Source organism: Tamandua tetradactyla, chromosome 9 (assembly GCF_023851605.1).
Source record: "Tamandua tetradactyla isolate mTamTet1 chromosome 9, mTamTet1.pri, whole genome shotgun sequence".
Classification (NCBI taxonomy): domain Eukaryota; kingdom Metazoa; phylum Chordata; class Mammalia; order Pilosa; family Myrmecophagidae; genus Tamandua; species Tamandua tetradactyla.
The window spans coordinates 12,826,349-12,840,521 of NC_135335.1; the positions used below are offsets into that span (position 1 = coordinate 12,826,349).

At 42.2% G+C, this 14,173-nt stretch overlaps 1 protein-coding gene across 1 annotated transcript in view; it reads right to left on the minus strand.

Moving 5' to 3' along the window:
• Nucleotides 1-1,275: 1,275 nt before the first annotated feature.
• The window catches only part of INCENP (inner centromere protein), a 38,471-nt gene continuing 25,573 nt past the window's right edge, over nt 1,276-14,173 (minus strand). The window contains exons 17-19 of the mRNA XM_077116002.1: nt 14,011-14,115; nt 4,562-4,712; nt 1,276-3,335 (exon numbers count right to left, since the gene is read on the minus strand). Of these exons, the coding sequence (XP_076972117.1) occupies nt 3,121-3,335; nt 4,562-4,712; nt 14,011-14,115 (471 nt within the window). The 3' untranslated portion in view covers nt 1,276-3,120. The remainder of the gene's footprint in view (nt 3,336-4,561; nt 4,713-14,010; nt 14,116-14,173) is intronic.

A 14,173-nucleotide genomic window follows, 5' to 3' on the forward strand; every position in this document is an offset into this window, starting at 1 on the left:
TTATCTACAAGTCCAATTTATTTAGGAGATACAGGCGAATGGTTTTCGATTTCCTCTTGGATGAACTGAAATAATACCCAACTTCATCTAAATTGTCAAATGTTTTGCCATTAAGTCATAATATTCTTATTATTATCCTAATGTCTGTAGAATCCGTAATTTTGTCATTTTACTAATTTCTTAAATAGGTCATTTTCCTCCTGACCAATCTGAATAGAGGTTTTTCAATTTTATTGGTCTCCAAGAGCCAGCTTTTGGTCTCAACACTCTTCTCTATTATTTTTTCTCTTACTGACTTTGGGTCATATCTTTATTTTCCTTTTGCTTACTCTCAGTTCAATTACACTCTTCTTTTCTAGTTTCTTAAAGTGGAAGCTGAGGTCATTGATTTGAGACCTTTCTTTTTTTTTTTCTAACATAGACACTTGGGGTTGTAAATTTCTCTCTAAATGATGTCTTAGTTGCATCTCAGGATGCAAGAGCAACGTACAAACCTAAATTGTACTTCTGTAGTCCAGCAATGAACAAGTAGGAACCAAAATGGAAAAAACAATGCCGATTACAACAGCTCCCCCCTAAAGAAATATTTAAGATATAAAAAGTCCACAGAATGCATAGGATTTGTATGGTGAAAACTACAAAGCTCTGACGAAAGAAAATAAAGGCATAAAAAATAGACAGACGTCAGGTTTATGAATTAGAAGACTCATTATAATAAATACATTATTCTTCCAAAATATATCTCTAGATTTGATGCGATTGCAGTCAAACTGATCACAGGATTTTTTTTGTACATTCAACTGATTCTAAAATTTATACTGAAAGGCAAAGTAGACAGACAGTCCAAGTAATTTTGATAAAGAATGAAACTGGAGAGAGCATACACCAGATTCTGACATATGAGAAAGCTCCTAGTCATGACCATGATATATTTGGCAAAAAGACAGATACACAGATCAAAAGAATGGAAAAGGAAGTCCAGAAATAGACCCACACAAATAGGGTCAATTGATTTTTTACAAAGATGCAAAAAGAAATTCGGTGGAAAAGGGATATATTTTCACAAATTATGCTGGACAATTCATCATCCATCCATATGAAAAAAAAAAAGAATAACATAAACCTCACATCTCATAAAAAGTTAACCCAAAATAGAGCATAGATCTAAATGTAGTATATAAAACTATAAAATATTTAGAAGAAAACAGGATAAAATCTTCAAAACCGAGGGCAAGGCAAAGATTTCCTAGACATGACACCAAAAGAACAATCCAGAAAAGAAAAAAATGTTTAATAAACTGGACTGCATCAAAATTTACAATTTTTGATGTGACTAAAAAGGCTATGGTTTGGGAGAAAATACTGCAAAGCAAATAACTGACAAGAGGATTTGCATTCATAATATATAAAGAAATCTTAAAGTTTAACAGTAAGTAAACAACCCAATGTAAAAATAGGCAAGTCTTGAAAAGACTTCACCAAAGGATTTACAGATGGCAAATAAACACATGAAAAGCTGCTCACCATAACTATTAGGGAAACAAATTAAAATCATAACGCGCTATCACTATGCTTCTATTACGACAGCTAAAATAAAACTGACAGTGCCAAATGCTGATGAAGATGCCAAGCAAACAAAACTATTTTTTTAACAACTTTTTCACAAACACACTAAATAAATACATTCACTACAAGCAGTGACATTTTGACATTGTGGCTTGAGGCAGACACACTTGCCAGTTTACTCAACAGGGCAGTCTTCAGTTAGAGAACACATGGAACAAATGGAAATTGTGTACTCTATTTGAATAAACCATAAAACATTTTTCTTTGCATGGTCCAAATCTTCTAGAATTTGGTCTATTGTATGCTCACTATTTCTTCATTTTTTTTAAGCACTCTTGTACTGAGCCTTTATTTTGTCCTAATGCAGGGATCAGCGAACTTTTTCTGCAAAGGGTCAGACAGTGAGTATTTTGGACCTTGCAGGCCAGAGGCCGCTATCTCAACTACCTAACAGTGCCCTACAGTACAGCAGCTGTAGTCAATGAGTAAACAAATGGGCATGGTTATGTCGCAACTAAACTCTGCAAAAACTGACTGGAGCTTGATTTGGTTCAGGGGCCCTAGTCTGATAACTCTGTTCACGAGGCTGAAGTTGCAGGTGGGAAGGGCCAAAGGGCACACGTTTAGAACACAGCAGGCAGCAAGCAGGCAGGATCAGGATCCGTTTCTACCGACACTAAGCATGTATTTAGTGGCTGCCTGGTTTTTTGTTGGAGAAACATCTTGCTGCTGGCCAGCTCTGGTCCCAAGGTGGTTTCAGGAGACATCCTCCTTCTCATCAGATCTCACCCTTCAATAGCGCACACAAGGCCTTGAGACCTTTTCCCATCCATGCAGTGAGCTAGCACCTGAGGCTGAGGGGTGGAAGGACTGTCCACACTCAGAACTGGGCCATGACCCCAGGTCTCCTGACCTCAGCCCCGGGTCCTTCCCACTGACCAAGCCCCCCCTTTACAAAGAGGGAGCTCCCCAGAAAAAATGAGATGCATGTTCACCTGCTCCTTTGTGAGAGTAAATGTAGGAGACCCGTGCTTCTCAGGAGGGATCATCCAGGGACTGTCAGAATCACCAGGGAAGTCAGAACTCGCGTAGCAAGTCAGATCTGGGGGTGGGGCCCAGTGGTCACAGCACACACTCCAGTGGAAGGGACGGGGCCTCAGGCCATCAGTCCCCCAGTGGCCCGAGACTCAGCACCATGTCCAGGACCCCTATCTTCATGATACCCACAGCAGGCTTGAAGGAATATACTTTATTAGTCCAGCTCGCAAACACTAGAGGCTAAAATTCTGCTGAATTCTAAGAATCTATTTACAGAGCGCCTGCGGGCAGGGGAGGCTGGGCCTGGTTCTCCCACCCACCCACCATGCCCCGCCTTCAGACAGGTTGGGGCTCCCCTCCCACCTGCAGCAGAAACACCAGCACACAGAAGACAATGATATACACCACTGCCCAAACCCTCAGGGCTGCATACCAGGGGGAGGGCACAAGACCAACAGAGACGGACAGACAGACACACAGGGGCAGACGCTGCCCAAGGCGGACCCTGGGCCTGCCTCAGTGCTTCTTCAGGCTGTAGACCAAGCTGCCGGGGACCCTGGTGCCCTGCAAGGGTGGCGAGTTCCAGACGGCAGAGCTGGTTCGCTTGTGGTAGCGGGGCTTGCTCTTCTTGAAGATGTCCTCCAAATCCAGCGGGAGGATGGTTCCAAAGAGCTCCAGAAGGTTTGGGGGGTGGTAGTACTGGTGGATGATGGCCTGGCTGAGCTGGGTGCCTGGGGGAACATGGAGGGGAGGTCATGACCTTGTGGCTCCCTCTGCCTCTCCCCAGCCCTGTCGCAGGTTCCTCCTCGCCCTCTCCACCCCAGCCCGCTCAGAGCCCTCCTCCTGCCTTCTGGCCACCACACACTGGGAACTCTCTCTACATGCCCTTACTGCTGGCCTCTGGCAGCCTAAGCTGGACACTGGCTCACTGTCCCAACGACCACCTGGGAGGGAGATACTTCTCCTCTCCCTGTTTAGGAGGTGCACTGCCCTGGCAGAAAGACCAGCGAGGGTCCCAGGAGTCAGAGGAGGAAACGTGCATGGAGCCCCTGCTTAGTACCAGGTACCCCTCCAAACACTTTCATGCACTTGCTCATTGAGTCCTCAGTAAACTGCCCCCAGTGGACCTGATCACCCCCATTTCTCTGATAAGGAGACTGAGAGTGCTTAAGTTGGCAGTCTAAGATCAACTATAATTAGGTGGGTCAGCACACCCTCCCGCAATGACTTGACACCAGGAGTTAAGGTGACTGAGTCAGACTCCAGTTACCGTGCGGTTCAAATGAGGTGAAATTAAGAAAAGTGAGTTGCGTTCTGCAGAGTGCTGACCCCCCACGGGATTCCTGGCCCTGCTCTCTGGGGAATGAAACCACAGACCCCCCAGCTGAGCAAAATGCAGCTTCCACCATACATGCTGGTCCCTGCTCCACTCCTGGCAGACCTGGCACCCAGACTATACAGCCGCACTCACTCACAGGCCTGTCACCTCCGGGGTCAAGTCCCGTTCATGCGCCCCCACGCCCCACGTCAGGACCTGACCTGCCTTTCCCGAGTTGGCTGGAACCCCCCGGGGCCTCCAGCTCTTAGCACTTTGCCAGCACACAATCCCCACTCTTAGCATCACCCCCAGGTTGCTCAGGGGTCCCATGTCTCAGCTTCCCTGCTGACTGGGATTCAGAGAAGGGGTCTACTGTCAGAGCCAGAACACCTGGCACGGGGCCTGCAGCAGGTCCAGCTGCAGATTTGTCTGTTTGGTTGGGAGAACAAGGAAGCCAGCGCTGCAGGGCTGGTCCTCAGCTGAGCCTGCGGGTTGCAGGATGCCCCACCCTTCCCAGGCGCAGCCCCAGGCCCTGCGAAGGCTTGTCAGGTCACCGCCTCAAGGTGCCCCCCACGGGCAGGGCAGCCTCCCGACATGCAGGGCACAGGTGCTCGAGGGACCAGTGAGGACAGGCCTTACCGCTGGCCCAGGTGGGGATGGGCTTCCGGGGATGGGCCTCGTCATCAGTGGAGTCATCACTGTTGAGGTCCATCCCGTAGTTATCCGGGTTGATCTTGGGGGGCCCCTTGGGTCCTTGTGGAGTCATTTGGTAAGAGGTGCAAGCGGGAGACTGGAAGAGACGGCATGGTCGTCAGCACCCTCCCCTGCAAACCTGCTGCTCTCAGCACCGACAGTCAGGATGGGGGGCCAGGAGGGTGCCGGGTCTCTAGTCACTCCCGAATTCACAGGAAAGATAAAACATTCACAGGCCACCTTCTAATTTTAAGCTGGCCCACATGCCCTACGTTGCGTCCTCCTTCTTCAGGTTCCTGAGTGGAGGGACCATCCTCCAGTTCAGCGCATCCAGACCCACCTTTGCCCTTTGACTGCTCCAGGTCCCTGCCCTGAATGCGCCACAATTCAGGAGGAATGCTTCGCTAATTTCCACGTTTTCAGCCTAACCTGTGCTACAGTGAAAATCCCTCCTTATATGTTATATCTTGTTTGGCAACAGCTGGAAATAACCTAAGCGCTCATCCATAGGGGCTGACTAAAGAAATTCTCATATGTCCAAGTAAGAAATACTGCACAGCCATTTAAAACAAGAGGTTGAGAGAACTTTAAAAAGACATATAGAAATGATCCAAGATGGGTGACAGGGAGAGGCTGGTCTCACTTCAATCCCAGCTAAACAGCCAGGGGTCTGGCAGAAACCCTGCAGAATAGTGGTCTGGGCGCTGGAGATGGGCAGGGTGCTGTGCGACACCCAGGAAAGTGCAGGAAGCTGCAGGGAGAGCTCATGAGTAACTCCCCCAGCCCGGCTACTTGTCCTCATCCCACACTCTTGGGGGCAGAAAACGTCCAGTTCCCCAGTCCCTGGTAGGCGTCAGCTGAAAGGAGCAGTAGTGGTCCACCTTCCCAAAAACAGGGCGGGACATGTAGTGCTGTTCTAGCTTTTGGCTGGTGATTTTCTACTGCTGGGACTGGCAGTTTCAACCCCACCCCACGCCTCCACGCAGCGTATGGCCAAGCCATTGCTTAGGATCTGCAGGGACCTTCTCAGCCTTCTGAGGGCTGAGGGGACCAGGGTGCCCAAGAGCGCCATCTGCTGGCAGGTGCAGAGAGTGCAACTCTGGGGAGTCTCCAAGGCTTCTGGGCAAGGAGGGCTACATGTCGGGCAGCCCAGGAAAGCGTACTCTTGGGTAGATGAATAAAAAGGCTTTTTGGTGTCTTTACCTAACCATCTCCCTGGGCCCTTTGTGTGCCCTTTCCTGGGTCCCTTGCCCAGCCCTGGTTGGGTAACACTGGCGAACCAACTTTCAAAGAGCATTAACACAAACCCAATCAACAACAATTTATTTGACAAGAGTGAGACTCTAACCTTCAGAGTAAACCCCCAATATAAGCCAATGCCCGGATATCAGCAAAAAAAAATTTTTTATCATATTAAGAAGCAGAAAGATATGGCCCAGTTAAAGCAGCAACTCAGAAAGTCAGAGGAGATACAGATTCTAGAACAAATAATCCTAAACCAATTCAAGGGGATGGCCAAAGAGATTAAGGACATTAAGAAAAAGACACTGGGTGAGCATTAAGAAGAAGCTGAAAGCATGCAAAGGGAAAAACCAGATTGTAATGGGACGAAAAGCACAACAGATGAAATTAAAAATACACTAGAGGCAGCATATGAAAACGACAGGAGAAAAAAAAACAGAGAAAACAATGAGAAAAATTGATCAGGGTCTTTGGGAACTGAGTGATAACACAAAGCACACAAACATGCGCATCATGGGTGTCCCAGAAGGTGAAAAGAAGGGAAAAGGGCAGAAGGAATATTTGAGAAAATAATGGCCAAGAATGTCTCAATTCTCATGAAAGACATTGATAACCAGTTCCAAGGACCACAACACACTCCAATCAAACCAAATAAATCTGAATAGGGCCTCTCCAAGACACATACAAATCAGAATGTCAAATACCAAGGATAAAAAAAGAATTCTGAAACCAGGAAGAGAAAATCAATTCACTACATATACGGGATGCCTGATAAGACTAAGCATGCCAATTTCTCATAAGCAACCATGGAGGCAAGAAGCAGTGGTACGAAATATTCAAGACACTTGAAGAGAACAACTGACAGCCAAGAATTCTCTCTCCACCAAAGTTCCATCCTTCAAAATGAGTGGGAGTTATGGGCAGGCAGTGGTGGCTCAGTGGCAGAGTTCTTACCTGCCATGCTGGAGACCCAGGTTCGGTTCCTGGTGCCTGTCCATGTTAAAAAAATAAAAATAAAAATAAATAAAAATTTATGGGTGGGCCACGGTGGCTCAGCACGCAGGAATGCTTGCCTGCGATGCCAGAGGACCCAGGTTCGATTCCCCGTGCCTGCCCATGTTAAAAAAAAAAAGAAAAGAGTGGGAGTTTAAGATAGTCACAAATAAGCAGAAGCTGAGAGAGTTCTTATAAGAAAGGCTGAAAAGAATGGACAGAAGAGAGAGGCTTGGAAAAGAATGTAGGAATGTAGAGTAACAGTAAAGGTAACTAAAAGAGAAATAAAAATAAGACACAACATACAAAGCCAAAGAATGAAATGGTTGAAGTACTTCATTTACAGTAATAACACTGAATATTAATGGATTAAACTCCCCAATCAAAAGACAGACTGGCAGAATGGGTAAAAAGAAATATGAACCATCCACATGGTTGGTTGGTATATGCGTTCTATAAAAGAGACTCACAGCAGACCTAAGTTTACAAATAGGTTGAAAGTGAAAGGCTGGAAAAAGATACTGTGTGCAAAAAGTACCAAAAAAAAGGGGGCCAGTGTAGCTAATTGCAGACAAAATAGCCTTTAAACACAAAGCTAGTATAAGAGACAAAGAAGGACATTATATATTAAGAAAAGGGGCAATCCGCCATGAAGAAAGAATAATGATAAATATATACGCACCTAACCAGTGAGGCAAACACTAACAAAACTGATGGGAGAAATAGATGTACCTACCATAATAGTTGGAGATTTCAATACACCTTTCATCTCAAATGAAAGACAGACTATCAGGACAGAGGATTGATAAGGAAATAGAGAACTTAAACAATTAGATAAATGAACTAGACCTAACAGACATATACAGAACAACACACCCCAAAACAGAAGGACATACATTTCTCTCAAGTGCTCATGGATCATTCTCCAGGATAGATTGATCACATGTTGGGTTGGCCACAATACAGGTTAAACAACATGCTCGTAAACAATCAATGGGTCAAAGAAGAAATCACAAGAGAAATCAGTAAGCATCTCGAGACTAATAAAAACAAGAACACAATTTGCCAAAGCTTATGGAATGCAGCAAACACAGAGCTGTGAGGGAAATTTTAGCCCTATATGCCTACATTAAAAAGGAAGAAAGAGCTAAAACAAAGACCTAACTACACACCAGAAAAGGAACAACAAACTAATCTGAAAGCAAACAGAAAAAACAAAGATTAGAGAAGAAATAAATGGAGTTGAGAACAAACAATAGAGAAAAATCAACAAAACCAAAAGTTGGTTCTTTGAGAAGATCAACAAAACTGACAAGCCCTTAGTTAGAACAACAAATAAAAAAAGAGAGATGATACAAATGAACAGAATTAAAAATGGGATGACATTACTACTGACTCACAGAAATAAAAAACATCAAGAGGATTATAGGAACAATTGTATGCCAACAAAACAGACAACTTAGATGGAATGGACAATTGTCAAGAAACACACGCTCAAACTGACTCCAAGAGGCCTAGAAGATCTGAATAAACCAATCACAAGTAGAGCTTGAAATAGTCATCAAAAGCCCCCCAAAAAATAAAATCTCAGAATGAGATGAATTCACAGATGAATTCTACCTATTATTGCAAGAAGAATTAATACCAATCCTGCTCAAACTCTTAAACACTACTAATTCACTCTAGGAAGCCAACATCACTCTAATACCAAAACCAGACAAAAATACTACAAGAAAGGAAAATTACAGACCAATCTCTCTAATGATATGTAAAGATTCTTAACAAAATACTTGCAAATCAAATCCACCTGCACAAGAATTATACACCATGATCAAGTGAGACTTATCCCAGGACTACAAGGGTGGTTCGACACAAGACAATCCATTAATGTAATACACACACATTAACAAATCAAAAAAGGAGAACCACACGATTATCTCAATTGGTGCAGAAAAGACATTTAACAAATCCAGCATCCCTACCAGATAGAAACACTTTGAAAGATAGGAAAAGAAAGAAACTTAACATGATAAAGGACATATATGAAAAACCCACAGGAAACATCATACTCAACAGTGAAAGACTGGAAGCTTTCCCATTGAGATCAGGGACAGGGATGCCCACTGTACAGGAAGTTCTAGCTAGAACAATTAGGCAAAAAGAAAGAAATAAAAGGCATCCAAATCGAAAAGGAAGATGTAAAACTTTCACTATTTGCAGAGGATATGATCCTATACCTAGAAAGTTCCCAAAGATCTACAATAAATCTACTAGACCTAATAAATGAGTTCAGCAAAGTGGCAGGATTTAAGAACAATGCACAAAATCAGTAGTGTTTCTATACACTGGTAACGAGCAATCTAAGGAGGAAATGAGAAAAGTTCACTTAACAAAAGCAACTAAAATAATCAAACTTAACTAAGGATATAAAAGACCCATATTTAGAAAACTATGAAGCATTTCTAAAAGAAATCAAAGATCTAAACAGTTGGAAAGACATTCTATGCTCGCAGATTAGAAGACTTAATATTGTTAAATTGTAAATTCTACCCAAAATGATTTGCAAAGTCAATGCAATTCCAATCAAAATTTCAACAGCCTAACCTTACAGAATTGGAAAAGCCAATTAAAAAATTTATTTGGAAGGTTAGAGGGCCCCAAATAGCCAAAAATATCTTCATAAAGAAAAATGAAGTTGGAGGACTCTCACTTCTTGACTCTAAAGCACATTACAAAGCTACAGTGATAAAAACAGCATGGTATTGACATAAAGATGGACATATTGACCAAAAGATTCTAATTGAGAGTTCAGAAATAGACCCTTACCTCTATGATCAATGGATTTTTAAAATGTTTTTTTATTGTAAAATATAACACATATACAAAGCAAAGAAAGAAAAAGCAATAATTTTCAAAGCACATTTCAACAAGTAGTTACAGAACAGATCATCAGAGTTTTTCATGGGCTACCACTCTACCTATACGTATGTCTCAGAATTACTTCCAGAGGCCCTCTTTTGTTGTTCAGTTGTGGCCTCTTTCTCACTAAGCCAGCTCTGCAAGTGAAATCATGACCTCCTTACTACGTTGGACATGACACCCAAGGGTGAAAGTCTCCCTAGTGGCGTGGGAGATGACTTCCAGAGATGAGTCTAGCCCTGGCACCATGAAATCAACAATGCCATCGTGACCAAAAGTGGGAAAAGAAGTGCAACAAATAAGGTATCAGTGGCTGAGAGAGTTCAAATAGAGTCAAGAGGCTACCATGGAGGCACTTTCATGCAAGCCTCAGTTAGACATTGTTACCTACCACAACTTGCCAAATCCCAACCAAACCCATTCCACCCAGTCCAATAGAACACCTAAGGCATTATACAAGATTCTACAAAGGTTCCAGCACTATGATTACTTTCCAGAAAGCTACACCTCTAGATGGGTCCCTAGACCAGATAAGTCCTGAAATGCAGAGGTACCAGCCTCTCCAGAACTAGTTCTATCCCCTTATCCCATGTTATTGACAGCCCCTTTCAACATGAAAAAGTTAGAATGGCCTTAGCCCAAATACCCCTAAATAGTGGGAGAAAGATCAAAGGTGATGGTGGAGTTATACAGAGAAGGTAGGGTTTAGCAAACAAGTATGATTGATGAATCATTACATCGATATTTCTTTTAGTCTTCAGTATCTTAGAGCAGCTAGAAGTAAAAACCTAAAATTGTGGAATTGTAACCCATACCAGGCTCTGAAATCTGTTCTACAACTGATTGTTGCAATGTGCTTTGAAATTTATTGCTTTTTTGTATATATGGTATTTTTCTCAAAAAAAGAGAAAAAAATGTTTCTTTTAGCCTCCAGTATTTGGAGTCATAACCAGAAGGAAATATCTGAAATAGTGGAATGCTAACCCATAACAAACTGAAATCTGTTCTGTAACTACCTGTTGAAGAATACTTTGAAAAACATTGCTTTTTCTTTCTTTTCTTTGTATGTATGTTATATTTAACAATAAAACACATAAAAAAAAAAAAGAATGAAGTTGGTTGGGCCAAGACTAAGGTAAATTCAGAATTCAGGAAGGAGGATATTGTCTGTATTTTAGAACTTAACCTGCTCTATGAGACCAAAGGAAGAGAGGTTTATTTTGCCGAAAACCTAAATTTTATGTAGCACATAAAATTGACAACCTGTCTGGATAGATCATTTAAATAACCCAATCACCTGGTACCCAGAATGGAATGAGGGCTTGTAATTCTGTACAGCTTAATGTAAAGCCTAAATACATCCCAGAGAATGTTGAGCAGATAAATTTTAAAGTATTGGCAAAGTCCCTTGAGGGATGGGAGGAAATATGAAACTATTAAACTTCACCACCAGGTAAACTCCTGATACTGTGTCAAAGATTAGAACTCCCAAATCAATAGGTCAAGCTCTTGATCGTGAGGCCTGCTCTTATGAAGTTTATCTACATAGTGGAGAAGCTAAGCCTACCTATAGTTATGCCTTAGAGTTATTTCCAGAGAACATCTTTTGTTGCTCAGATGCAGCTTCTCTCTATCTAAGTCCAACTCTGCAAGTGAAACCATTGCCCTCCCCACTACATGGGACATGACATCCAGGGGTGTAAGTCTCCCTGGCAGTGTGGGGCATGACTTCCAGAGATGATCCTGGCCCTAGCACCATAGAATCGACAATACCTTCATGATAAAGGGAAAAAGAAATATAACAAACAAGGTTTCAGTGGCTGAGAGAGATCAAATAGAGTCGAGAGGCTACTCTGGAGGTGACTCTTACGCAAGCTTCAGCTAGATATTGCTATTTATCATGGTTTGCCAAACACCAACCAAAACCATTTCTGCCAACTGTACAGAACACTAGGGCTTTATCTGAGATTCTACAAAGGTTCCATGCACTGATGACTTTCCAGAAACCTAAAACCTCCACATGGGTTCTTAGGCCAAATAAGTCCTGAAACCCAGAGGGACCAGTCTCTCCAGAACATCAACCAGTTTCATCCCCCCTCCCATATTATCGACAGCCCCTTCCAACATGAAAAAGTTAGAATGGGCATAGCCTAAATACCCCTAAAGAGTGGGAGAAAGATCAAAGGTGATGGTGGAGTTATACAGAGAAGGTAGGGTTTAACAAATAAGTATGACTGCTGAATCATTACATTTATATTTCTTTTAGCCTCCAGTATCTTGGACCAGCTAGAAGGAAAAATCCTAAAACTGTGGAACTGTAACCCATACCAAATTCTGAAATCTGTTTTATAACTAATTATTGTGGTGTGCATTGAAATTTATTGCTTTTTTGTATATATGTTATTTTTCACAATTAAAAAAATATTTAGTGGTCAAAATTGAAAAAAAGGAAAAATGAGACTATGTCACAGACCTCTAAAATTCAACACATACAAAAGTGAACTCAAATTAAATATTGCATAATTCCACTTATATAAAATATCTAGAATAGACAGAGAGTAGTATAAAGTTAATGGACTGTAGGGAATGGGTAAGGAACTCTTGCTTAATGGCTACAGTTTCTGTTTGGGATGATGAAAAAGTTCTGGAAATAGTGGTGATGGTTGCCAACACTATGAATGTACCTGATGCCAATGAACTGAACACTTAAAATGGTTACAGAGATAAAACTTTTATGTATATTTTACTACAATAAAAAAAAAATTTTCAAGTGAAAAAAAAAAACTTCATTAAGGAATGAAGTTTTGAAGCATGTAATTAGGTGATGAATCTTGAGGACAGTATGCTGAATAAAATGTCAGGAACAAAAAGACAAATATTATCATGCCTCACTCATATGGACTAACCATAATGTACAGACTCGGAGAACTGAAATCTTGAGCATACGATTTATCAGGTTAAGGTTTATTGTAAACCTTACAGAAGTCACATCTATTCCAGAGTTGTAACTGTTATTTGTAAATTCTGAGATGCTGAGCTATTTGTATATAACCTGGTTGTACCCTGGAACTTCAGGTATTTGTGTGACACCTTAGTCTCAAGACAACCTCTTTTGTTGCTCAGTTATGGCCTTTCTCACTAAGCCAACTTGGCAGGTGAACTCACTGGCCTCCCCAGTACATGAGACATGACTTCCAGAGGTGTAAATCTCCCTGGCAACATGGGACATGACTCCCAGGAACGAGCCGGGACCTGGCTTCATGGGATTGAGAAAGTCTTCTTGACCAAAAAGGGAAAGAGAAATGAGAAAAAATAAAGTTTCAGTGGCTGAGAGATTTCAAACAGAGTCAAAAGGTTACCCTGCAGCTTATTCTTATGCTTATAGATATCTCTTTTTAGTTTATGGTGTATTGGAGTGGCTAGAGGGGAGGTACCTGGAACTGTAATCCAGTAGCCTTGATTCTTGAAGATGATTATATGACTAACAGCTTTTACAATATGACTGCATGATTATGGAAAACCTTCCTTGTGTCTGACACTCTCTTTATCCAGGATATGGACAGATGAGTAATAAATAAATAAATAAATAATGGAGGGGTGGGTAAAGGATAAAAACATTGAGTAGATTGCAATACTAGCGGTCAATGAGAGGGAGAGGTAAGCAGTACTGGATGTACAGGCTTTTATTTGTTATTTCTTTTTTCTGGAGTGATGCAAATGTTCTAAAAATGATCATGGTGACAAATACACAACTATGTGATGATACTGTAAGCCATTAATTATATACCATGTATGAACTGTATGGTGTGTAAAAGCTATCTCAATAAAAATATTTTTTAAAAAACCTGCAAAAAATACGACTTTTATGGTACAATTGGAAATCTGACAACTGGGTATTTGATGACATTAAATAATTGCTAATTTCTTATGTGATTAAAAAATGTATGTATGTGTGTGTTAACTGGCCATACATGTAAAGACCTGGAAGGACAGATACCAGGCTTAATAGAGTTTAACTCTCAGGATACACATTCCCCTCCCGCCTTTTTATTTTCACTTTACTTCCTTTTCAAAAACCACTTCTATTTTTAGAATAAGAAATAGACACATTAAAAATTAAATAATTAAAAAAACAATTCCACCCCTTGCTCCCCTGGGGTCTTAGTATAGCCCGTGCCTCCCGGCTCCTGGAAGAGAACAATCCCAGCGGGGCCTTCTCCACCCCGGGGCCGGGGCCTCACCTGCACATCCACGGTCACGTTCAGGCTTTTGCAGGCCGCAGCCTCCTTGGCTTTCTTCTCCTGCTCCTCCTGTAACCGCCGCTCAGCCAGGCGCTGCTGCTCCTCCTGGGGCCCAGGCACCAGGCGCAGCCTTAGGGAGCGGGAATAGGCCCTCTGCTCCCCA